Genomic DNA, 27,734 nt, shown 5'->3' on the forward strand with positions numbered 1-27,734 from the left:
CCACCAATTTCAGAGCACAGCCTGGCCCTCCATCCCCACAAACTTACCACAATCTATTCTTATCCTCCTTTGGTAGGCAGTTACCAAATGCAAACTGTAGGGTTTCTGAACCACTGATTTGTTACATATATCTTTTCCATATAGTAAGTCTTTTTACATGGGAACACATCCCCTTGTTTTCAGAGCAAATTCTCCTCAGGATATGAAGTTTCTGACTAGAGGATCCTCAACTCCAGCGTCCTTAAAGGCCACAAAGATTGGTCAATGAGGATACAGCCTGGGGAGCCAGCCAGCTTGGATTTGACTCTCAGCTCTGCAACTTAATAGTTTTAGGATCTTTGGCAAGTCACTTAACCTCCCTGTGCTTCTGTCTTCTCAACGTGTGGAATGGCAGAAAACACAGTACCTATCTCAAAGGGTTGCCGTGAGGATTAATTATTAAGGCAGTTCACACAGAGCCTGGCACAGAATAACCACCATTTAAACAGAAGCAATTATTATTAAAAGCCCTATCACTTTATATTACTTGATGTAAAAACCAAAGAACTCTGAAATCATTTAGTGCAAATCCACAAGCAGGAAGTGACCATCTGCCTTCTCCCGTACATAATAAGTGCAAGAAATGTATTTCTTCCCATAACAAAACAGGGTGGCATGCAAAATAATTCACGAAATATTTACTGACAAGTTTTAAAGAAATAGATGCACAATTTTCTTCTTCTAACCCCTTAAAGATGTTCTACTGCACATCAGACAAATAAGTACCTTGCTATACGTATTTTTCAACCTAAGCAATCTTTTCCAAGCCTAGGTAACAGGGTTTCATAAAGCATGGCTGCATTTGATTCATGGGCTGTGTCCCTGAAGAACTCACATAATTCAGAACTGACTATCCCACAGTCTGGGGGAAGGGTGTGGGGAATGCATCCTCAGAACACATAAATCTATAATCACTGTGTTGTATTTTTCTTTACTGTTGCTTTTTAATATCAGCATTATCTCTAATATTTCTCAGTTGCAGCTCATAAATTGACAGCATGGCATATCAAAGTGTGTTTTATCACATTTCTGTTCAAAAGTTACCAATTTTCAGGATGTTCTTCAACACCAGTATTAGCACACCTGGATATTTTGGAAGATAAAGACTTAAATTATAATAATTTATAATAATTTTAAAATAACACGTCACCAAAATCCTTGAAGAAGTTCTATAAACAACAAAGAGTTCACATAATATTGCCACAGGTTAGTAGGTATCTCTATAAGAAAAGGTGATGCCACTGGGTATCAAAGCATTTTTATAATTCAGTTGATCTGCTAGCTTTGAAAATATGACACAGCTTGATGCACAATTTGGGGGAATGTATCCGCTGAAATTCTGCACATCACGTGAAGCTTTTATTAATAGTATTTGTGTCATTAGTTGAAATTTGCATAATTTAATTTACATATAATGGGATCACACTGTACTAGGAAATAAAGCAGGCTGTTTGGAGATTTTTTTGATCCTGAGGGTGCCGGATCACAGAGAACCACACAGCACCCTAGCATTACATGTATTGCCCGCACTCGCCCTGAAGGAAAGGTAGGTTCAGGAGCTCTCGGGACCAAATCACAGTATCGTAAGTTAAGTATGTGTGCGTGTACATGAGTGTGTGTGTCTGTATGTAACTGCAGAGAAACTGCTCAATTGTTAAACCATCCCATTTCTTTTATTATTGAGGTATAACTGACATGCAATGTTTTTATTAGTTTCAAGTGCACAATGTAGTGATTCACCAGTTCTAAACATTACGTGATGCTCACCAGGGTAGGTGCAGTCACCCCGTGTCACCAGTTACTTCAGTATTACTGACTATGCTGTACTTCTCATCTCCACGACTTATTTTAGAACTGGAAGTTCGTACCTCTTAATCCCCTTTACCTATTATGCCCATCCCTTCACCCACCTCCCATTTAACCAGTTTGTTCTCCATATTTAAGAGTCTATTTGTTCGTTCGTTCATTTTTTAAATTCCACACATAAGTGAAATCGTATGGTATTTGTCTTTCTGACTCACTGTCCTTCGCATAATGCACTATAGGTCCGTTCATGTTGTTGCAAATGGGAAGATCTCACTTTTTTTTAGGACTAATATTCCATTGTATTTATCTACCACATCTTCTTTATCCATTCCTCTATGAACGGACACTTGGGCTGCTTCCTTATCTTGGCTATTGTAAATAATGCTTCAATGAACATAGGGGTGCATATCATCTTTTTGAACTAGTATTTTTGTTTTCTTTGGGTAAATACCCAGTAATGGAATTAACAGATCATATGGTAGTTGTTTTTAATTTTTTGAGGGACCTCCATACTGTTTTTCACAGTAGCTGCACCAGTTTGCATTCCCACCAGCAGTGCAGGAGAGTTCCCTTTTCTCCATGTCCTTGCCAACACTTGTTTCTTGTCTTTCTGACTCTAGCCATTCTGACAGGTGTGCAGTGATCTTCTCATTGTGGTTTTGGTTTGCATTTCCCTGATGACTAGTGATGTTGAGCATCTTTTCATGTGTCTGTTGGCCACCTGTAATGTCTTCTTTGGAAAAACGTCTGTTCAGGTCCTCTGTGCATTTTTTAATCAGATTGTTTGGGTTTTTTGTTGACTTGTGTAAGTTCTTTGTGTATATATATATGTATATAGGATATCAATACTTTATCAGATATATCATTTGCAAATATCTTCTCCCATTCAGAAGATTGCCTTTTTCAACAATCCCATTTTTAAAGACTCCAGAAAAGACCTGTCATCCTTCACTACTATATTCAAATTTTAAAGTATTTTCCTTGCTCTTCGGAAATACCATAGAACTTGATTATCTTTGTCAATGTCCTCTCCTTTGCCAGCACAAATATTCAAAATGTGGCCATATAATCAAAACCCTACTTTTTTTTAAAAGATTTTATTTATTTATTCATGAGAGACAGAGAGAGAGAGAGAGAGAGAGAGAGAGGCAGAGGGAGAAGCAGACTCCCAAGGAGCAGGGAGCGTGATGCGGGACCCGATCCCAGGACTCTGGGATCATGACCTGAACTGAAGGCAGACGCTTAACGATCTGAGCCACCCAGGCGCCCAAAACCCTACATTTTTTTATATGTGATACCCATTTTCCACCTAAGTTCTAACACAGCATCCCCAAAATGATGGCCTACCTCTTCTCTCTTGGTAGGTCCAAAATGGTACCTGGAGCCCAAAGAGTGGAATCAGCCTTCTCCCCTTACCTCTAGATTCTGATGTGGTTCAAGGCAGGCCACCCCATAATGTGCCACTTTGGCATGCAAATTAGTTTGAGCTTAAGATAATCAAGGCACAAGAGACTCAAGAAGAGCTTTTTAGCTCCCCCACTTACCTAAAAAAATGTAGACAAGGAGTCTGTACCAGGAGGAGAGCTATTTCCAAAGGTAACTTTTTTTTTTTACATAAGACCTCTCTGCAGGGTAAACACTTATTTACCAAACATTTGCTCTTCTCATCTTCCCGTCAAGTGTCTTCCTCCCCTGTAAAGTCCCAGACTCCTACACCTAACCTCTCTTTAGCTCAGGGTGGCATATAAACTTCAACTGCCTGTCAGAGAGCCGCTCCTGTCTTTGTGTGGCTCCCATACATATGTAATTAAATTTGTTTTTCTCCTGTTAATCTGTTTTATGTCAAATTAGTTAGGCCAGCCAAATAACCTGGAAGGGAAGAAGGGAAAAGTTCTCCTCCCCTACAATTTCCAGTTGAAAAGACAAATGGCTTTACCTCCTCCCTAGTCTGTCGGCTGCATGATTAACTGGCAACATGGGTCATCTGCAGACCAGTTACCTGTCAGAGAATACAACCCATAACTCATTGCTGTTTGATATTTTCCAAAAGCTCAACTGAGAGAAACGATTTTTAAGACAGATTTCACAGGTGATGTCCACACACTCTAGATCAGAGTTCCCGTGGGGCGTTCTGGCCTGCAGTGTGACTTCCTAAACCAGTACAGGCTTTTTTGTAATAGAAGATAAACCCAAATGCCTGTTAGGTGCATCTCGTACTCTCCAGCTCATCCAGGCCTCCACTCCAGCCCCATTCACACTTACTCATGCCAGGACTCTGGAGGCGTTTGGGTATATGACTCCTGTGCTAGATAAAAGCTATCCCTCAGCTAAGCTAGGTGTCACAGAGCTGGTTACCTAGACCACATTATTTCATTCTCTGGACAGACTGCTTTTAATGATGCAAGCAAGCCTAATAAATTTTTTTTATTTATAAAAGGATACTGTCATGGACACTGCTTAGTATTTTACAATGCGTTATAAATGGCTAAGTGACTGTTTCTGTTTTTTAATCTGATGGACACTGTAAAGTACAGCACTGCTTCTGTTTGCTTCTTCCTTCTATGAGTTAGAAGTATGAAAACCAAATTTGTGACCTACCTCTTGTGATGACTGAGGACATCCATTATTTTTCCTAATAATACTGCTCCTAGTACGAATATTCTCATTTATTATTTATCTTATAGTATTACATGTATTTTTGAAAAACACTGTATTCTGCAGTGAAGGAGAGTATAAATGATGACAAAGAAAAAAACCCATCTGCCATCTCTCTAACTTTCCAATCAGTTTTGCCTAGTAGATACTAAAATCTGCATTTGACGGGTGCCAAGGCCCCCCCTCCCCTCCTCACTTTTCAAAGTCAACCGGAGAAGGGTGGGAAGGGAGAGGAGAGGCCAGGGTAACACACCGCCCCCAGGGGTCCCACAAACACAGCACCTTTCAGAAGGGCCACCCTCTCTGCCATGCCCTGGGCTACACTCCTCAGAGAGGCACCCTGTGGACAAGCCAAGTGCTCTCCGTCCTTGAGCCACTCACTCACCCACTGCACACCTCTCCTCTCCTTCCCCTTGGCTCAGCTCCCTCAGCCCCAGACTCTGCTAGTCATATCCAGGTCTCCACCTATTCTTCTCTCACCCGGTTTCTCTCTCAGCATTTCACCTCTCTCAGACACAGCCTGGGCTGCTCCTGTCACTCCACCCCGCCAGCCGACCCAGCCCTCGGTCCTCCGGGTCCATGCAGGTGCCTCTCCCCCCACATCCCCCCACCTGATCCCAGCCTCACTGGTGAAACTAAGACAATAGTGAAATGGGCTCAGCTTGCTCCCAACTACCCTGCCTGGCCTTCTGTCAAGGATCCTCTCCTTGGCTCTAACCCACAAAGGCCAGACTTCTCAGGGTGCTGCCGTCCTCATGTGGGCCCGGGCTTGTCCCCACTTAGCGGTTCACAACGGCATTATACCTTTGTGTCCTCTGCACCTATTCTCCTCCCTCACCTATCAAATCTGGAATTCTATGAAAAGGAGAGTCTCATATTTACTTCAGAGACTAGATCTATGAGGCGAGGCAGACAAAGAGCAATGAACTGAGAAATGACAAGTGATAAAGAAGTGGCCACATAATTTGAACCTACACCTGGATCACATCACCACTGACAACGACAGGAGTCCAACAAAGTCATCCTAGAATGACTACTTAAGAAATGTCAACATCGGGGCGCCTGGGTGGCTCAGTCGTTAAGCATCAGCCTTTGGCTCAGGTCATGATCCCAGGGTCCTGGGATCGAGCCCCACATCAGACTCCTTCCTCAGCAGAGAGCCTGCTTCTCCCTCTCCCTTGGCCTGCTGCTCTGCCTGCTTCTGCACTCTCTCTCAAATAAATTAAATCTTTAAAAAAAAAAAAAATGTCAATGTAGGGATGCCTAGCTCAGTTGATTAAGCATCTGACTCTTGATTTCAGCTCAGGTCATGATCTCAGGGTCGTGAGATCAAGCCCTGTGTCAGGCTCTGCCCTCAGCACAGGGTCTGCATGAAGATTCTCTCTCCCTCTCCTTCTGCCCTCCCCCTTAAAAAAAAATGTGAATGTAGGGGCGCCTGGATGGCTCAGTCAGCTGAGCATCCCACTCTTGATTTCAGCTCAGGCTGTGGTCTTGGGGTGGCGGGATTGAGGCTGCACCCTCGGGGGGAGTCTGCTTCTCTCCTTCTCCCTTTCCCCTGCCCCCCCCCATACTCACACACGTACTCTCTCTATATATAAAATAAATAAATAAATATTTTTTAAAAAAAAGGAACGTTGATGTAATAATAGGGAGAGTTAACAGATTACTGAAGCTATCTAGTCTTCATCAGGGGCATTAGCAATTATAATGGCAACTTTTTTTAATAGGAAAAGATCATATTCATCAGTAAACTAATCATAGAAAAATGTACTCATATATAAGAATTATAAATTTATAACATGTCAAATGAAATAAGGCAGACTCACATATGTGCATGAGTTATCTATGAATAACTATAGATACAACCTTCTCCGTGTAAATTTACACACACATACATGCATCCATGTGCACATGCACACATCTATCTACATGCTATTTCCACAGTGAAAAACAAACAAACAAAAAAAATGCTTGCATTTAACTTTTACTTGCTTTAGTGCAGAAAACCCAAAATACTCTTTCATAGGAAAACTGCTTATTATGTTCTTTTACATTTACAAACAGAAAACTGTGAAACAAAAACTAGAAAGACCAGGGCCTTCAACCTCTTATAAACCCGAACTAGTCCTCGAAAGGGAATGACTGTTTTGCTAACCAAGTTCCTTAACAATTAAGTTTTAACTTCATGATCCACTGTGAACCCCAGTCATTTTTGGCCTCATCTACAATTGCCAGTAAACAAGAGTTTACTTTATGGGTTCCCCTTTCAGTTGTCACTCTTTTAATGTTGGCCAGCTCAGCATTAACCACGGCAGCAATCTGTCATCACCATTCGGAATTCTGACCACATTCGAGAAGATCCTCATCAGCCCCTGCCTCCCCGGCCGGCATCAATGCAAAGTCAGTAAGCATCTCCTCCCTGCAGTGACACAGGAGTTTGAAGCTTGCCAGTCTAGCAGGTTTACTTCATCTTTTTTCAGATGCTGGAGTAAAAGAGAATGATGAAAAATATACACAAATGAGTATTTGGAAAAAGGAAATATTGATTAACACTGTGCACAGATGTAAAGACATCAGTATTTCCAGTTTCCTTTTTTCTGCTCTTGGAATGAATCAGGGAACATCAATACAGTACCTGACAACCCTGAATATCTTCCATCATTACAACTGATCATGAAAATGGTAAAAGTCTGTTATCTGCAAATATTATGAATTTGAGGCCAGATTTTTTAAATCAGCATGTGCTGATAAGTAGTCTTAATTCACGAGGTCTGACACATCAAAATCCTCTGAATCATTAAATAAAGAAGTCAAATACAATATAATGTGAGTACTTGACTGTAGGTCACTAGAGATCTGGACATCTGCAAAAAAAGGTATAATAATTATATTCTTAAAATGTTTTAAAAACTCAAAACTATAAAGATAAATTTCATATAGCAAACTTCTCAAAATGATCTGGTCTCTGAATAAGTCAGTTTTCTTAGCAGGTGACTATACATAACTGCCTAAAGAAAGAGCCTTCAAATTTTCCAGGATACTAAATCAACACACATTTGGGCAAATGTATGGCTTTTTAAAATGTCATTTAACAAGGACCCTGTTCTAGGAGACGTATTCACAATGCCAGGGTTTGTCTTAGGGTTAAACACTTGTAACAGAACAAAGAAAATACGTAGTGGCTCTCAAAATCAGCTAATTACAACTACTCGCTAATCAATACACGTCAATTCAAATGTTTTTGAACACCTGTTATGTGGCCAATGCAGAGTTTAGCACTGGAGATGCCAAGTGGTGAATAAGATCATAAGTCATTTTTTACTATTTGAGTATCATATTTTTTTGAACACCGAACACTTTAAAAAATACAAGGTGGCAACTCTGAAAACCAGATTCCCTCTCTCTCCTCCTTACTATTGCTGTTTGTTTGTTTAGTGATTTTCTTGGACTAATTCTGTAAAGTCTGTTGGTTTTTTTTTGTCATGTGCAGCCTTTGAAGTCTCTGCTCAGTTAGTTTAGTGATAACTGAGCTAATAACTGAGTCTCCCACCCTTCACCAAGGGGCTGTGTGTGTGTGCCGGGACATGCCTTCAATGCTTCAACAGTTCACAACTGTTTCAGCCTTTACCTACTGCTTGTGCAGAGCCTCAAGGCCAGAGGTGAGAACGAGGGCCACTTCTTCAAGTATTTCCTGGGCCTGCGTGCAGCCCTGCCCATGGGCAGAGTCTTCTGGAGCACTGGGAATATATCAGAGCTTTTCATGAGCCCCCTATGGACATCTCATTCCCAGGATTTTCTTTTTAAGTTGTTTGGCCAACCTCTTGTTTGCCCCAACTGCTATCACTGACCCAGCCAGTTGTGATGCTGAACAATTGCTGCTGATTGTTTTCAATAGATATCCTAAGAATAAGACTTAACCACCTGGCAATTTTTGAGCCAGGTCAAATAAAGACAAGCCCTATGAATGAGCCTTTACTGGGGAGCTTCCATACAAGTAAATAGTGACAATTCTCTGGAGCTCGGGCTTTTGGGGAAGCTCCAAACCTGTTCTTCCCCCTCCAATGATTACTAGGCTACTCGTTTAAAGCTACCATGGAGCCAGGGAGAGGGAGTGGGATAGAGCAAGTTAAAACACAACAACATTCTAAGTGAAATAAGTCAATCAGAGAAAGACATGTATCATATGACCTCACTGATATGAGAAATTCTTAATCTCAGGAAACAAACTGAGGGTTGCTGGAGTGGTGGGGGGTGGGAGGGATGGGGTGGCTGGGTGATAGACACTGGGGAGGGTATGTGCTATGGTGAGCGCTGTGAATTGTGTAAGACTGATGAATCACAGACCTGTACCTCTGAAACAAATAATACGTTATGTTTAAAAAAAAAAAATAGTAGGAAGGGAAAAATGAAAGGGGGGAAAACGGAGGGAGAGACGAACCATGAGAGACTGTGGACTCTGGGAATCAAACTGAGGGTTCTAGAGTGGAGGGGGTGGGGGGATGGGTCAGCCTGGTGATGGGTATTAAAGAGGGCATGCTCTGCATGGAGCACTGGGTGTTATACGCAAACAAGGAATCATGGATCACTACATCAGAAACTAATGATGCAATGTATGGTGATTAACATAACAAAATAAAATTTTAAAAAGAAGTATTAGAGAAAAAAAAAACACAACAACATTCACTGTTGTTACTATGATTCAGTCCTTTTCCCTGAATATACACTCCAAGGATTACTGCAAGCCTATGGTTAATTTCCAGAGTTCTGAAAAAGTTGAGTTTAATCATTTTTGCGTTTGTTCTCATTGTTTTATGGAGAAGCAGATTTCTAAAGGTCCTTACCCTGCCATTCCAGAAGTGCTTCTTAACATAAACTTGTTTATATACATACTTTGTTATAGAAAAATATGATAGAATAATCAGTAAGAGACTTTCAAGCAGGACAATACTTGGTCTTAGAATCAAATTCTGGGTAAGAATTGAATAGAAATCAAGAAAAAATGTAAAATTTTTGACTACTATTTTTCAAATAGCTGATAAATGGTTATCAAGTTACTATGATACTGGAATTCTCTTTAAATACGTTTAAATGATGTTTACAATACAATGGAAATGGTATCCTCTGCATTTATTTAAATCTTTAAAAAACTAGGTGTAACAGCATTAAATGTGCAAGAGGAGCTGTGGTTTCAAATTCTATTAGGGGGTCACACAAAGCAAAAACGTTTGACTACCACTTTGAAATCAGCCTTCTGAAAAAAAAAAATCACACTATGATTACATCATACACACATTCAGGAAACTCAGAAATGCCCAGATTAAAGCCCAAGTCCTCCGAGTACGTTCAAGGAGTTCCACGATTAGGCCCTGGTCTGGCCTTCCCACCTAATCACCCACCAGGCCCAAGAGCGAAGCCTCTGCTTCAGCCACGGTCTCTCGCTGTGGCCGCAGCACACAAAGCAGATTAGAGGGGAACCAGGTGGACACAGACTGAGGAAGGCTAACTGCATCCCCCGTTGCCCCCACACCACACCTCAAATTCACTATGTGTTTGCGTATCATTTCTTGATTAACTGCTAAGTATTTTTTTTTAAGTGAAAACCAGGAAGTTTCCTTAACGTTCTCAAATATTTTGAGACCTTTTCTCTACTACATAAAAAAAGACACTAAGTCTTATACATAAAGGGAATAATACAAAAATATTTTGTCAACTTGTTTTAATTAGGAGCTACAAATAAGCTCACTTAAGCACATCTGTCTTAACCTCCGATTTAGTTTATCCTCCCTTATGTTATTCTAGTAGCTGAGACTGCTCCAAAGTGGGTAGCAAATCTAGTACACGGTGATTACATTCAATTAAACATGTTTTTATGCTTTGAATAGGGTTTAAACACATGCTTTTACTCAGACAAGCCACTTTATACAAATAAACATGCAAGTTTTACATTTAAAAAAAAAAAAGAGCTCGTCAACTACATTTAACAACTTGGGTTTTTAACATTCTCTCAATATATTGTTTATTCTCTTAGACCTATACTCTTTCCCTACTTTCAATTAAAACCCACAGCCTACCTAGCCTCAAGCTCACACTAAACTGAAAGCTATAGGCTTCTACTGTACCGATTTTTTATTTCTATTCTGGCTTTCACGTTCTGTTATCGGTAAAAAATCTGTATCAATAATGACTATAAAGTAGAAAATGCATTTTTCCTTTTCTAACAGAGGCCACGTCAAGATCCCAAAGGACAGAGACCCAAATATGCCTGGTTTAGGCTGAATATCAAAATGAAGATAATGGTTCCATAGTTTTCCAAAATGTTTCTTAAAAATACCAAAGTTTCACAGAATAGAAATAAGGCAATCTCTTCATATTCTACAAACATTTCCTGAGCACATGGGATCCTTCAGTGATCTGCCCATGGTCATCCAGCTGTACGTGGCCTTCCCTCTTCCACTCTTACCCATACCGCACACAGATCAATACACGTGCAGAAAGCCAACTTATAAGAGACAGTGACCAATAGGCTTTGTGTAACCAGATCATAATAAGTAGTTCTATAATTTGGAACAGTGCCTTATTCAAAATTATAGCAATACTTACTGGGATCTGATGACCCAAAAGCTTATTCAAAATGTTCAATACTCATATTAACACTCAGACTTACCTTAAAACTAGGTACAAGGAAACCCAAATTAAAGAAGTGCTTAAACCCAATTATGATATGAAGTTTTCCTGACCCCATCTTTGCACTCCTTAAAAACAAAGATAGAGGGGCGCCTGGGTGGCTCAGTCATTAAGCGTCTGCCTTCGGATCAGGTCGGACCTCAGGGTCCTGGGATCGAGCCCCACATCGGGCTCCCTGCTCAGCGGGAAGCCTGCTTCTCCCTCTCCCACTCCCCCTGCTTGTGTTCCCTCTCTCACTGTGTCTCTCTCTGTCAAATAAATAAATAAAATATTTAAAAAAAAAAGAGGGGGGGGCGCCAGGGTGGCTCAGTCGGTTGAGCATCCAACTCCTGATTTCAGCTCAGGTCATGATCTCAGGGTCTGGGATCAAGCCCTGGGTCAGGCTCTGCCCTTGGCGGGGAATCTACTTACGGAGTCTCTCTCCCTCTCCCTTTGCCCCTCCCCCTCACTGACACGTGCTCTAAGATAAATGAATCTTAAAAAAAAAAAAGACAATGTGATAAATCTACTCTAGCTAACAGAGTTGCTAAACTAAAAAAAAAAAAAGTTATGCGCAAAGGCTTACATTGTCATTAATGAGAATAAAGCAATTTTCCTTGGAAAGAATGTAAAGAAACACACCATTCTATCTGAACTAGGCAGCAGAAGTAGCACACGGACATTAAAGAAAAAGCAGCTCAGCCTGTCTTGCCTGAACCCTGTTTGGGTCAACAGACTGGGTCAACATACCAGCTGAGCTTATTTAAGACTAGTCGATCTAAATCACAAAATCACAGCACACCGTAACAAAACTCATTTCCCGACCCTATCCATACCCCAAACTAAACTAAATCCTTATAATCCTTTGTTTTCCATGTGCCTTTTCTGCCCTGTTGAGTTCCGTGAAAAATAAACTTTCTGCTCCCTTGCCTGCCCTTCAAAATAAACCTGGGAAAATGTTGTACAGTGATCCCTCCCAGCCTGGCAGTCACTCTGCTGGGATCCCAAGGAGAAAAGACAAAACCTTTGCCTGGGGGCCACACTGGTCTATTTCTGAAACGCTGCATCAGCAACCAACAAGCAAGTTACAGAATCTGTTGCAACAAGGAAAGACTTGTCAAAGGAGAGAACATGTCTAAGTCTTATACATACCTCAGTAAAAATAAAAACTAGACTCAAGAATCAGTCATGTCTCTATTCTGGTCCAGCAGTTTACCACATATTCACACTCAACACAACCTGCTGTAATATGACTTGTTTTCAAGACAGTATTTCATAAGATTTTCTACTGCTAAGGAAACTCAAAAGTTATAGACCCCCACTGAGATATTAAGCCAGTGATGTCATTCTAACTCGACATTCACTCCTTTTCCAGTTACTTCTGTAGAACAAAGATGTAACTTTATAGTATGGTCACTCTCAAAGACTCAAAACTATTCATTTCTAAACTAGAGGGAAAAAAATATATACCATTTATAAAGTTACCAAAAATCTATGGAAATTTCTTTTTGCTATAGGAGAATCTGTCACAGTAGATATAATTCTGTGGAAATATATAAATATATATAAATGTATACAATTATATACTAAATGAATTCTAAATAGTATTTCCAATCTGTCAAGAGAAAAACACTTCCAATTAATTCTTTAAAAATTCTTCCAAGTCATCTTCAGACCACATATCTCATGGAAGATTAAAAAGTTATGAGGAAAACTGATTTAGTCCAAAGTCAAAAGTGTCAAATACGAATATCTCAAGGATGAAGTTTACAAAGTGTTTTTAAATCAACCATATCTCAAGAAAAACAATCATTCAACATATTGATACATCTGCATGCATACATTGATACTTACACATACCAAGCATCATATGCCTATATAAGTTATTTTGATAAAATCCACAATATAGTTTGATATATCCAAAATTTTTCAATGTAATTTAAAAGGCAAAATCTAGGGGCGCCTGGGTGGCTCAGTCACTTAAGCATCTGCCTTCAGCTCAGGCCATGATCTCAGGGTCCTGGGATCGAGTCCCATGTCAGGCCCCTTGCTCAACGGGGAGCCTGCTTCTCCCTCTGCCTGCCACTCTCCGTGCTTGTGCTCTCTCTCTCTCCGAAAAATAAATGAAATCTTTTAAATAAAGTAAAATAAAAAATGCAAAATCTAAAAGGGAGGTAAGGAAACAAACGAAAGTCGCATGTAAGCATTTCAAATGCTTTTACAGCAACACTTAATTCCCACTTCTTAGGACCCTAGAGGCAAGTAAAGAGCAAAAAGCAGAAAGGCCTGAGTGAATCAAGATTCAAACTGAGGCATGATTACAGATCCAGGCGCACACACACATACATCAGGCAGCACAACAGCCAAAAGCAAGGCTCTGTTAATAAAATGGTTAAAATCATAGTGGAATTTGCTGTTATGATGAAACCTGGGGACAAGATGATTCACAGATCCCAAAAGAAGAATCCCCAAGTCAGCTCTCCACACTCTGCTGAACAGAACCCTGCCCATGGCTTCACCGCAGTCCTTCTCCTGGTGGGGTCGGTCAGAAAGCCGCAGCAGAAACTCCTAGGAGCTCCTCCCTCGAGGGGCTGGCCTTGCCCTGAGAACACCCGCAAGCACTGCAGATTGTCCTGGAAAACCTACACAGCAGAGCTCCTATACCTGGACGTGGAAAGAAACTCCCCCAATAAGGATTCTGGAAGAATAACATTTGCTGCGAATTCAAGGGGGGAAAGAAAGCCAAGGCCTGGCCTGGGTTCTTCAACATATCAGTGTGTGCGTTCAACTCGGTGGGAAGCAGCCACACTACCACAAAGGTAGCTAAGAACCAAAAATTCACCCAGAAAACACCAAAACCCCCAAATCATGACCCAACGATTAGCTTTTTCAAACATTTGCTGGCAAAGAGTTGGTCACAAACAATATATCACCTTTATTTTCTACAGATAAGAACACTTGGGCTAAGGGGCACCCGGGTGGCTCTGACTCTTGATTTCAGCTTAGGTCATGATCTCGGGGTCTTGAGATCTCTCTCTCTCTCTCTCTCTCTCTCTCAAATAAATAAATAAATAAATAAAATCTTTAAAAACAAAACAAAACATTTGGGCTGAGAAAAGTTCATTGGTCTTGCAAAATGCCAGATCTCAAGTTATGACCTATGTCTGTCAAATCTCACACTCTCTGGAACACGCAGGGAGTTTGGAAACCTCTTCCAAATCACAGCCATTTGAGAAGCACAAGGGTCGACTAGATCATGGGGGTGCAAATAAATTTTGGTTTGACTGAATGCTATATCTTCATTTTATTAACATACAAATTTAATTTCAATCCAAGTGCCACAAAGATAAAATTGAGAACTTTCTTGTGACTTGGCATTTTAGTGTGTTATCGCAAGGAAGTTATGGGCAGTTTAGCCTTAAGAGGACTGAGTCTGCAGCTTTGTTTTTGTGGGGTTTTTTTAAGATTTTATTTATTTGAGAGAGAGAGCATGAGAGGGGGGAGGGTCAGAGAGAGAAGCAGACTCCCCACTGAGCAGGAAGCCCGATGCAGGACTCAATCCTGGGACTCGAGGATCATGACCTGAGCCGAAGGCAGTTGCCCAACCAACTGAGCCACCCAGGCGCCCTGTAGCTCTCTTCTTGAGAAGAGGTGATAAGTAGCTAATGTAGCTAGAATAAAAAGTGCAAGGTATTTTAGAAATGTGCAAGACATGACAGGTGTTGAGCACTGCAGCCCTGCTGTCAACTGGACAACAGCGGTCAGGGAAGTGGAGGGTCAGGGAAGGTGGCAGGAACTGCAACCAAGTCTGTGAAAACAGAGGCTCAAAAATTAAATACAAAAAGGCAACAGAACCTCACTACCGTAAGAGCACTGCTGTGCACTGATATCCAAGTGAACGCAGTCATTAACCTTATGCCATGCCCACACTGCTTTGCCTGCGAGGACCATCGAACAGGCTCCTTTCCTCAAGCTCCCTACCTTTCTCTTGAGTTCTCTATGTGGATGTTCTGTGATCATACAAAACCGTAACATTTCTAACCAGCAAGCTCATCTGAAATAAGACAAAAGATAAACAAAAGACCAGGGAAAATGTACATCAAAAAAGCATCCTGAATATACAAAAACTCTGTGCAAATCAGTAAGAACACAAACATCCCACTAGTGAAATGAACAAAAAGCACAAAGAGGAAAACACTAAGAATGAGCAGTATACATATAAAGGCACTCACTTACTGACAATCCACCAAATGCAAATAAAAATGACAATAAGATGTAATTGTTCATCTATCTGATGGGTGGAGATGAAAATGATCATCAAAACCCAGGCTGAGGACTGTGAAGAAAGGCACACCCTATGCAGAGCCAGTGGTCGTGCAAACAGGTAAACCCTCTCTAGAGGGCACTTTGGCACTTCGTCTGGAAGCCTTAAAAACCACATGCCTTGGGCACCTGAGTGGCTCAGGTGGTTAATGGACTGCCTTCAGCTCAGGTCACGATCCTAGGGTGCGGGGGATCAAGTCCCACATCAGGCTCCCTGCTCAGCGGAGAGTCTGCTTCTCCCTCTCCCTCTGCCTGCTGCTCTGCCTATTTGTGCTCTCTCTCAAATAAATAAATAAAATCTTAAAAAAAAACAAAACAAAACATATGCCTCGTGACCAGTGATCCCACATCTAGGGCTTTAGCCTACGGTCCGTTAAAAACAGGAAGTGTCAGTTCAAATGTTGACAACCTCCACAATTCCAAGACCAGGAAATCCTTCCATCATAATGAGAAGGAATCAAATCAACATGAATGGAAAATGTATGAGCGAAGTGCTTCCTTGGTCAAGTGTTTGTTTCACAAATTTAATTTCAGTTCAAGTACCCAAATGATAAGCGTAAGGCCTTTTAAAAGTAATTTAAGAGTGCCTGGGTGGCTCAGTTGTTAAGCGTCTGCCTTTGGCTCAGGTCATGATCCCTGGGATTGAGTCCCCGCATAGGGCTCCCTGATCCGCGGGAAGCCTGCTTCTCCCTCCCCCACTCTCCCTGCTTGGGTTCCCTCTCTCGCTGTCTCTCTGTTAAAAAATAAATATTTTTTTTAAAAAAGTAATTTAAACAGCGCTATTGCTTCCTTGATGTTTTTAAACTGCATTTAAGTCCTCTACTTAAAAACATGTTCCTTATTTATACACACGCACGGGTGTCAGTCAAGATGGGCCCAATATGACACAGGATCAAACTGTGGCATCAGGGTCAGGCACATCTCTGTAACCCAAACATGCCTTTTCTGCAAAAAAGGACTTATCTGGAGCTTAGTGTCCTCATTCTCAAGTGCAGACTGCCGACTGCCGGGTGTCGTATCTGGCTCCTGGAAAGCACTCAATAATGGGCAGTTGTGGTATCATCATTGTTCCAATTGCTGGAAGCAGCTGCTTCTCCTTTCTGTGGATTCTATGGGTTCTGCAGCTCTAACACACCTTGCACCCAGAAATCTTACCCAATTTGCTCCGGAAGCAAGACATCATCTGCACATCTAAAACTAAATGCCTAATATAGCGGCACCAGATCCTCACAGGGCTAACAGCACTGCAGCATGTAAGCACTGTCCACTGAGAACCGATCTGAAGAGCTCGAAACCACCTGGAGTCGTTCTTGGAGCTGCCCCCTATGTTAGATGTACATATTTTCACCTCTACCAGAGAAGGACACTTCCTATTTCTCGATGCCAGGCTCTCTCCTGGCTTCTGGCAGCACTGTGTGTGTTCAGTAACAACCGTCACCAACCATCCTCAGCTCAGCTTCTCAGATTACAAACTGCACATGCTGCCAATCAAAAATAGCCAAACTTGATTCTATACATTCCCCAGTTTCCACTTCTGCCCAGACACTGAGCTTCGTCAGGCACTGATACATAACAAGTAATGTGCCACTTTAATAAGAAGTTGTATAATAAGAGAGTTCTACTAAATATTATACTGAAACAACCACATTCAGGAGTGCTCATTTAGAAATCTTAAAGAGTTTTCTGATTCAGTTTCAACATCAGTGTCAAAAGACTCTCCTGAGATGCTTTTATAACTTGAAAGGACATGGATCGGAAGTATCATCAAACTTATGCTTATCCCTAGGGAAAAAGCTACATTTTAAATCTGGCAAATAGCTTCCTTACTTATATGAGCAATTCAATACCCTGTTAACTTTTGCCTAAACTTATCCTTTTTCTCAGTTTTTTAAAGGCATATGCTTTAAGACCATCTATTTCTAATAAATTTCCAACAAAATAAAAATTAAAAATCCTGAACTATGACACTGTCTTTTGCAATCTGACTACCTGTAATTGCTATTACAGGGGTAATGTGATCTGAACTGCAAAATATTTTGAAGAGATCAAGAATGTGCCACTGTAGCCTAAAAATTATTTTCAGCTGAAGGCATTTGAGTTCCTGAAATCTCTTGTCTGCCTAAAAGCAGAGCCTCTCAAAAGAACTGACCTAAGTCTCCTTGTAGGAGCAATCAGGGAAGACTGACTCCTATCACCAGAGAGAAGTCTCCATACCACACCTAAGCAGACATTGCCGCAAAACTATCCTCTCTCTCATCTATTCTCTAGGAGCCCATTTATCTTTCCAGAAAGTTATTTCTTTTCCTATAGGCGCCCATCTTCCTCTCCCCCTCTCTTATTAAGAAGTCATCAGTTTTCCCGTGTCTTTCTCCCCTCCCTTTCTCCTATATATAAAACCCCCCACTTTGAGTCAAATTCTTTTCCTGTGATTAAATCTGTCTTTTCCCTTATTAATTTATCTTTTGTTGGCTTAATCTGCAGACCCCAATTATTACACCTAAGAGGATGGAGGAAAATCTTTTCCTCCTGACAACTTAAATGTACAGATTACATTATATATATGAGTGTATATGAAAATCGTGCTAACTTTATTAATTGCAGTCAAAGCAATTTTATGATTAACATTTAACACTTCCTCTTTGTCTTCCTCTTTTCTTTAAACTTCCTCTGAATCTTTGTTTCTAACTCTTGTTTTCACATATTATCCTCATAAGTATAATTTAGCAGAAAGAATCTGTTTCCCTTTTCTACTTCTAATAAATCAGGACATATAATAAGTAAGCGTTAGAAACAGTACTCTCTGCCATTTTATAAAAATACTCTAGTATAGGGCGCCTGGGTGGCTCGGTTAAGCATCCGCCTTCGGCTCAGGTCATGATCCCAGGGTCCTGGGATCGAGCCCCACATCAGGCTCCCTGCTCAGCGGGGAGCCTGCTTCTCCCTCTCCCTCTGCCCGCCGCTCTGCCTGCTTGTGCTCTCTGTCAAATAAATAAATAAGATCTTAAAAAAAAAAAAACACTCTAGTACAATCGAACTGAAACATCCTGTTGATTAAATAAAGCAAGTTGCTATTTCACCAACCACTGAGAACTGGAAGCTTTCTAAAATATACAGAATTAGGACACACACACGTATACACAAAGTTACTTTGTACAAAACAATGAGAGCCAACCACAACCAGAATTTGTTTTAAAACTGATCCAATGATGATAAAAATAGAATGACAAACCAAGAAAATTAATCCAACCTGGCAACAGAGATATATATACACTTTCTATGGAGATATGAAAAATAAACCATAGGAACAGCTCTCCCTCCAGAGAAAACCCTTTCTGCTCAGATGGCCCCAACCACTCCCTTGGCAGTTGGTTCTCTTAAGTTAACCTCAATCAGCTAACCTTCCATGGCTCAGAAAGCACAGGGATGCTGGTGCCCACAATGAAAACAGATTCTCCACTAACAGCCGTGGGTACTGTGCCCACTGCTTTACTGAAAAACCATACTCAAGGGTCCATGGCAGGTTGGGCCAATAATCCTTGACTAGTTATATCAAAAGAAAAGTTGCTAAAATACCATTCTATTGAAATTACAACTTTACCAGCTTGTCAACAACTTATAATGACAAACCAAGCTAAATGAACCTACACCCTTTTGCAGGTGCAGTTGACCATGTATGTGCCTGCTTGCAAACCTCAAGGATGGTCCTCTACTGGCTACAAAACCGTCTGGCCCCACTCCCTTTCCAGCCTCCTGTCCTACCACTGCACCTGAGACCAGTCATAAACTCCTGGAAGCAACCAGAACTTAAGTCTCATTCTCACCTCCCTCTGTTTGAAACATCCTCCCTTTGCTTCAGAGCTAACTGCTTCTCTTCCTGCAAGACTCAGCTCAAATATCCCCTCCTCCAGGAAACAAATCATTTCCTCCACTGGGCATCCATAGCACATTATCATGGCTCCTGGTGTTCACATGTCTCTGTTCCAACTTCACCACGAGCCTGTAGGAATGTAGATTCTGATGCGTTCAAGTACAATTCAACATTAAACTTCCAATTATAGAATAGACAATAGGCACATAATAAATGTTTAGTAAATGGATGTGTACACAGATGAACAAAAAAATGAATAAACAAATAAAACATTCGAACTAATGAACTTTCTGGTTGTGGCTGGAGAGAGGGGATATTCATATTAGTATGTTAGTAATATTAAGCCCTGGCTGATCCCCAAAGAATACCCTGAGCTCCCCACCTCCTGTCAGCTACTCTTCAACTCCACATGTTTATTTCACTTCTCCATATCATAACACAATCCCATCTTTTTTTTTTTTTTAAGGATTTATTTATTTGGTGGGGAGGGGGAAGCAGAGAGAGAGAGGGAGAGAGAAGCTCCAGCAGACTCCTTGCTGAGCACGGGCTCCAACATGGGGCTCAATCTCACGACCCTTAAGATCATGACCTGAGCCAAAACCAACAGTCAGGAGACTTAACTGGCTGAGCCACCCAGGGGTCTCACAATCCCCACCTTTAATCCAAATTTTTATCACCTCAGAAGCTCCAGCTCTTTATTTCTAAGCTCCCCTTGTGTAGTGTGCATGTAATAACCTAACTTGTACTGGTTCCCTGTAGACCATAAGCCCCTTGGGCCCAATTCTGTTCTCCTTGTAATCCCAGCGCCTAGCACGGTGCCTGACAAATAGCAGGCACTCAATACAGGAGATGAATAAATAAATGAAGAAAGCAGGATATAACAATTTTCACATTTTGCTTTTTACTTTTTTTTTTCTGCTAAATCATCTGATTTTTCCAGGTAAACTATAATCAAAGAGAGATGATGAGGGAAGAACAGATCACCTGTAATCAAATCAGTGCTCGAATAATAACCTGTATGAAATCAGTCTTTTCTTATATTAATATTCACAGACCCTTCACCACCATCTTACTGTCTTTTGGTGTCTGTTCTCAATGCAGAATAGTTTAAAAAGTCTTGTAACTGAATAAAGTTGAACAAATCACAAAACTTATAAACCTACTACTGAGAGTGCCCATATCCGCCAGGCCCTGAGCCAAGATCTTTAATACAGTTCTTCTTCATCTTCAAAAACACTCTAAAGGGTTGTGTTTAGAAAATGGAGTCCGAGAAAGGTTACATAACTTGCCCCAAAGTCACTTTGCTAGTAAACTGGGGCACCTAGGTTTGTACCCACACCTATTCAGACCGCATGCTTATTGACTAAAACTTTAAAATTTTTAGGCCTTATTTCTTAGGATCACAATAATGGTGCAGCCAGAATTTCAAAAGCCTGTGTTTTCATCTTCACTATTACCAACTGCCAAAATACCACTCACCATTAGATATCTTGTTGAATCCTTCTTAGCCACCAAATCACTAAGGAGCACAGAAGTCCCCAAAAGAAATAAATGCAGCTTTGGCAAGTCCCCTTAAGTGTGGTAGCATCCCCTCCAGGCTCTTGATCCTACTGGGGCTCTGTTACTGCTGAGACAGTTGGGGATACCAGCAATTCTCCAGCATGCCTAAAAACAACAAGAACTAGAGACTAGTGAGGCTACGGGGAAAGGACACTCTGACCACAGCGGGGTCACATTGCTACAACTTTTCTATGAGACAATCTGTCAGCATGTATTAAGTAATTATAAAAAAAAAAAAATGCCTATCCTTTGACATAACAAGTCCACAGGTAAAAAAAAGGAAAAAAAAAAAGAATTTACTCATAGTAATTGGGTAATGCCTACAGATGTATAAATAAGAACCTAAAGGTCAGACAAGAGTAGAATGATCAAATTACCCAAGATAAAAACATATGATGGCATGTTATGCAGTCATTAAAATGGTGATGCACCTGTGTATTTACCACTCTGCTAAAATGTCTACAAAATACTGCATATGTATAACAGATTATAAAATTCATTATCCTTTCTGAAAACTGTATACATACTTTTGAAAATCTGTAAGAGAAAAAATTAAAAGTGTACAAGAATATATATCAAAATGTTAACAATGGTGATCTAAGTGGTCGGATTATGAGCTTGACTAGAAAGTCAAAGAGAACTTTACCTATCTTCTTTATTTTTTTAAATTCTTTTTCCACAATGGCCATTTTATTACTGCTAAAATAATGAAATAACAAAACATTTAATTAAATCAATCAATTTAATTAAATTTAATTAAATCAATCCCTTAAAAATGCCAAAGACATCGTGAGCAACAATCAGAACAGATTTTTTTTTCCCCCTAAAGTTTTCCTTTTGATGCCTTCAAGTTTTTTAAATTGTTCATAGCTAAGCCTGGAGTAAATTCATAGGAGGATTAAGCTGCAAGAGACTTGCCAATTTTATCTCCTGTTTTCAATTCTCTACGGAATGATATATATTCTTGGACTTACAGGGAAGCTGACATTGAAGGTTTAGTTTCTAGAATTTAAACTCAGGTCCTCTAACAAGAAAGAACGAGTAAGGACTGTACACAAAACTCCATTAGCAGAACACAGAATAGTTCTTAAAAGTGCACAAGATGAATCTTTGATGGATGAGGCAATATTTTCTACCAAACCCCATTACAAAAGTGGATTTTAAAAGACAAGGTCCAAAAGTAGCAGATATTTTTAAAGACCTGACAAAATTAACTTCTAATAAGGCAAGAAAATGTCTTCCAAGATGACAATCACACTCAACATACCTCAGACCTGCAATAAGTATTCCTTGATTTGAAAATAAACAGCAGGCAAACACTCTTCATTTTTCTTCTGATGACTATAGATAGAGGGCCTCTCCAGAGGCTCACCAGCTAAGAGATGCCACTCCCCAGGTCATACCCTCTTTCTGGGGGCAGCCCATGTCCAAATGACCAGTCAACAGGGGACAACGAGTTAAAAGGTCCTGCTTCCATGCCTCAAGGTGAGATAACTCTCTGCAGGACCATCCCAGCTCCAGAGGGCCCAGCTGTTAACTGCACAGCAGTTCAGCTACTCCCCACTCTGTTCAATCCTGCTTCCCTCACTGCCCAGCTAGGGCATTTCCAGTAAAATTCCTACATGTAAAATCTGTTTCAAAGACTATTTCCAGAATCTGCCAAATAACACTTAATAAGCTCATATTATAAGTCAAACACTGTATATGTATATATAATATATAAGTAGTATATCTGTAATATATGATAGATCTTACTGTATATCTATGGGTAGGTGTTATAATCCCATTTTAAATATGCAGAAAACTGAGTCTCAGAGAAGTCAAATGACTTGCCCAAGATCATATGGCAAGTAATTTGAGGAGCCAGGATGGGAATCTACGCCTACCAAATGCACAACCAAATCACTATGTAAACTAGCTCCATTTACTATAAAGTGTTGCTGAACGGATTAAAAGGGAGATTCAGCTACCCAGGGGTTCTGGTGGAAGTCAGGAATGAGTGGAGTGGTGAACCATGGTCATTCATAAAACGGGAATTAATAAAAGGACTTGGGATTCAGGCCTACTGAAAACTAGGTACTATGATCAAGGGTTCATATATTTTCAGGCCTTTGGCGAAAAAGCAGTGGCCTAATGGAAACAGAATTCCAGAATGAAACTGCATAGTTATAATCTACCGCATGATTACTAGATCCTAAAAATAATGATTGGCAAATCTTGTCTACCTACAATCAAAATGCTACAGTATGTTCACAGATGTTTACTATGTAGGAATAGGATAGCACTTCACCTTTTACGCCAATTCCTTAAAAAGCTTCATAAACCAGTATCTAAAAATGTACTAATAAACTTATTAGGAGTACAAAGTCCTTACAATTAATATTCATCTTACTCAACTGCAACCAGTTCAATTCCTTCCCCTACAATCATACCATAGCTTCCCCAGCTTTCCCTAACTAGCAGTCTTCTTTTATAGAATAAGCAGCTATTTATACCTACTGACAAACAGTGAACAGCTAAGAACTCATAGTACCCTTCCTTGATGGCCATAATGCCCAAGAACTACAAGACATAAAACAATTCTATGGGGGCGCCTGGGTGGCTCAGTCGGTTAAGCGACTGCCTTCGGCTCAGGTCATGATCCTGGAGTCCTGGGATCGAGTCCCCCATCGGGCTCCCTGCTCGGTGGGGAGTCTGCCTCTCCCTCTGACCTTCTATCCCTCTTGCTCTCTGTCTCTCATTCTCTCTCTCAAATAAGTAAATAAAATCTTTAAAAATAAAAAATAAAAAAAATAAACAAAACAATTCTATAAACGCCAAACAAGTACAAACTGCAACTACTATTAACTTCATGAAATTGGCATGCCTGCAGATGTAGATCACAACTGAGTTGCACAGTGAGAACCCTTTAAAATTTTAAGAGAATTCTGATTTATTACATCCTTAGAATTATTTTATTTGTAATATTCATAACATCAAAATCTAATGTCACAGTTAAGTAAAAAAAAAATTGAAATATACTTAGAAATACTATACTAGGGATGGCTCAGTCAGTTAGGCAGTTAAGCATCTGCCCAGGTCATGATCTTGGGGTCCTGGGATCAAATCCTGTGTTGTCAGGCTCCCTGCTCAGCGGGGAGTCTGCTTCTCCCTCTCCCTCTGACCCCCCCACCCTGCTCATGCTCTCTCTCAAGTAAATAATCTTTAAAAAACTGAGGTGCCTGGGTGGCTCAGTCCGTTAAGCGTCTGTCTTCGGCTCAGGTCATGATCCCAGAGTCCTGGGATCAAGCCCCGCATCGGGCTCCCTGCTCTGTGGGGAACCTGCTTCTCCCTCTGCCTGCTGCTCTCCTTGCTTGTGCTCTGTCAAATAAATAAATAAAATCTAAAAAAAAAAAAAAAAAAAGATAGGACTCCCTGCTCAGCTGGGGGGGGGGGGGGTTCTGCTTCTCCCTCTATTGTTCTCCCTGCTCATTCTCTCTTACTCTCTCTAATACATAAATCTTTTTAAAAAAAAAAAGAAAGAAATACTATACTAGTCCAACTAATGTCATTCTAAAAGTCAAAAATAATTGGGCCTTATCAGTTGATTCTTGAGAGTTTGCATATCTGTTGCCCCTTCCTTTAAAATTCACCCATGTCATCTCTCCCACCCCAACATTATAAAGCACAGCTTTAAATGGCAAAAAAAAAAAAAGGCATTTATAATTTCCTTACTTATCAATTTTGCACACTGTAGGCCTTAGCATCCATGTTCGGTTACCAATTGCAGTGCGAAGTTCTTCAAATTAAGGTGGAGCATTCACTGAGACTTCATACCATGTCAGAACCAAATGCAGCATCATAAAATACAGTTCACTGATCAAAGTTTGTACCTTCTCTAACCCTGACTATGGCAATGGTTGGCCCATTTCTTCACCCTTTTCCCCATTCATTTCATAAAACAAGCTCCAAATCAGAAATGCACAGCTTCACACAGACATATACAGAACTGTTAAATATACCTGAGCTTGCCATTTCAGAGGAAAGTAATAACAGGGACACCATAACCAGCTTGAAGTTTACAAAGGAGGAGGTATCACCAGCCTAAGAAAAAAATTTCTTCATGCCACCTTAAAGTGGTCTAATTTTTTAAACTTTTTTTATTTATATTCAATTAATTAGCAGAGAGTGCATTATTAGTTTCAGAGATCAGTGAAAGTAAATCTAATCTTTTGAAGAAAAAGGAAACAGACAACTTGAAGCTTCCATACACACACACACACACACACACACACACACACACACACACACACAAAGGGTAAGGCAGACCAGCACCAGAACTGGAATGCAAGCTCCATGAGGACCAGGATGTCCTCTCTTGATTACCACTGTACCCTTTAATACTTAGCACAGGAGTGGTAACACTGTAAGTGCTTAATATTTTTTGAAGGAGTGAATGACAGATATCATTCATTGATCACTTTTCTTGAGGAACTTTACTAAGCATGTTAGAAATGTGACAAGACTTTAAAACAAGAATTGGGAACTGGGCAAGAAAGTGACACTCCAAGCCTCACAATAACCTTACGACTGAGCCAATGTAACATATATATATATATATATTTTTTTTTCCAATTTTAAAGGCAAGGAAACCAGATGAGAAAGACCAACCTTCCTAAGAAGGCAGAGCTCTAAAGAGCTGAGCCACCAAGTCTGTCTTCCTTCCCCTCTGCCACATCAATACCAAAATGAAGTTTAGCGCTTGGAAAACAAAAGAACATGGAGAAGATAGCCTGGCCAAAAACTATATTATCACACATTCAAAACCAGGATGTCTGTTCCTGGAAAAAAGAAAAACCTTATTTCAATATTGCAGAGACAGCCAACGGGGCCTATGGTTCTGTTCTTAACAGGCACACTTCAATCTTCTATGTTCAGAGCACTGTAGGGTTCTTTAAGTGCAGGTGCCCGTTTAAAAAGTGACTGAGCTGCATAAAGAATGGCTTCAAAAGCTGAAAAGCTACAAGTTAAAAGCCAGATATAAAGATCCTTATCTCCCTTCATTAAATTATACCTCTATTACCTTCCCTGAAAAACTGCCTGACCAGAGGAATTCAAAGAACTGTCCAAGTAAGAAAAAAGTGTTTGCCTAGCACCCTGTAACGAAAACCATGTTTCATGTAGTGACAATGGCAATCCTGTCACATCTTCACTATTCCCTAAGTACCCCGACAAAGGTGCATTCAGGCACTACCTAAGATTAGTAGGCTTCCTTTTAAAACTGTGAAACAGAATCGTATAGAGGATGATTTTTTTTTTTTAACTCCGGTCTGAGAACGGAAGTCAAGTTCAGATTCTCTTCCTTCCTCAAAAGCGAGCAAGAGAATTAAAGAGCGCGCGCGCGCACAAGCACGCACACACACGCCCTATAGTAAAAATGTCTCGGGGCCTCTTCACCTGTGGCAATTGCTGCGGCAAGCCTGGATTTGCTGGGATTTAAGGCTCTTCCTCACTCGGGAGGAAAGACGAGGGGGTGAGGGGGACACAGGGAAGAATGAACTGGTGTCTAAGTTTCCAATCGGATCATTCTTTTCAACTTGGGCAGCTCTTTCCTCCCCCCGCCCCTTACCCCCTTCCCCCACGGCCCGGGGCACACACTCGGCCCCGCCAGCACGGGCAGGCCCCGAGGGGGGCACGGCCGCCGCCGAGCACCCCCGCGCCCCTCGGAGTCGGAGGCGCAGCCGACCCCGAGCGCGCGGCCGGGGAGCGGCGCAGACCCCGGGAAGGGGTCGTGGATCCGTCGCCGCCGCCAGGCGTGGGGACCGGGAAGGGGCAGCCTCCGCGGGGCGGAGAGGCGGGGTGAGCACTTCCTGACTCTCGCATTGTCCACGCACCGCCCGCGCCGCCCCGGGCCCCGCCACCGCGCCGTCCCCGTCGGGGAGGAAGTTGGCGCACGCCCCGCCAGCCCCGTCTTACCGTTCTTGGCGTCGCCCGCGGCTGCAGCCCCCGCGGCGGCCGCGGCGTTGGCGGTGCCAGTCCCCGCGCCTCCGGTGCCCGCCGCACCCCCGGTGCCCGGCGCTCCCGCCGCCGGCGCTCCGCAGCCGGCCGCCGCCGCCAGGCCCCCCCCGGCTGCCGCGCCCGCCGCGCCCGCCGCTGCCAGGGCCCCGGCTCCATTTTCCTGCTCGTCCCCGCTGCTGTTGGCGCGCTTGTTTTTGCGGCCACCTTTACTGTTTTTGGGGTTGGGCATCTCGCGAGCGTCCAGGTGCCCGGCGTCAGCGAAGGCGGCTCCCCGCCGCACGGCCGCTCCCGGCCCGCGCGGAGCCGGCTCCGGGAGGAAGAGAATGGAGGGCGCGGGCCGGCGGCTCCTCCGGCGCCCGTCTAGCCGCGCGGCCCGCGCCGCGCCATCCCGGCCGCCGCGCCCTCTCCGGCTTCCTGGAGCCGGCGTGCGGCCACCCGAGGCTCGCAGCCGCGCGAGCGCCGCGGGCTCGGGACGCGAGCGAGACGCTCCCGAGCCGGAGGGAAAAGGCGGGTCTCCGGCTTGTTTTGATTCGGCTTCGCTGACACGCTCTGGCCCCGCCCCCGCCCGTGACGACACTGGGGATTCGGCCTGACCACGCCCACCAAGTGACCTCACGGCTGACTGGCCCGCCCGCGTGACGTCACGCCCCCGCTGAGCCGGCCACTTTCGGGTGACGTCATCCTGGCGCCCTCACGGCTGGCCCGCGGAGCTACTGGGCATCTGCGAAGCGAGCTTCGTGAAGTGGCCCTCTAAGCCAATCCGGTGGCGTCGCAAGTAGTTATTCGGTGGCCTCCTGACCTTCATGAGATTGAGGCTTAGAAC

General features: G+C 42.1%; 1 protein-coding gene across 2 annotated transcripts in view; it reads right to left on the reverse strand.

Annotated features, from left to right (window-relative positions):
- Positions 1-27,412, reverse strand: part of HECA (HECA ribonucleoprotein granule regulator) — a 44,840-nt gene extending 17,428 nt beyond the window's left edge. For both annotated transcript variants that reach the window (XM_028121380.2, XM_028121379.2), the window contains exon 1: positions 26,870-27,412. In XM_028121380.2, coding sequence (XP_027977181.1) covers positions 26,870-27,140 — 271 coding nt within the window. In that variant the 5' untranslated portion in view covers positions 27,141-27,412. The remainder of the gene's footprint in view (positions 1-26,869) is intronic.
- Between the last annotated feature and the right edge of the window lie 322 nt (positions 27,413-27,734).

Source organism: Eumetopias jubatus, unplaced genomic scaffold (genome assembly GCF_037043125.1).
Source record: "Eumetopias jubatus isolate StellerSeaLion01/CBP00866 unplaced genomic scaffold, mEumJub1_p1.0 scaffold_6, whole genome shotgun sequence".
NCBI classification, from domain to species: Eukaryota; Metazoa; Chordata; class Mammalia; order Carnivora; family Otariidae; genus Eumetopias; species Eumetopias jubatus.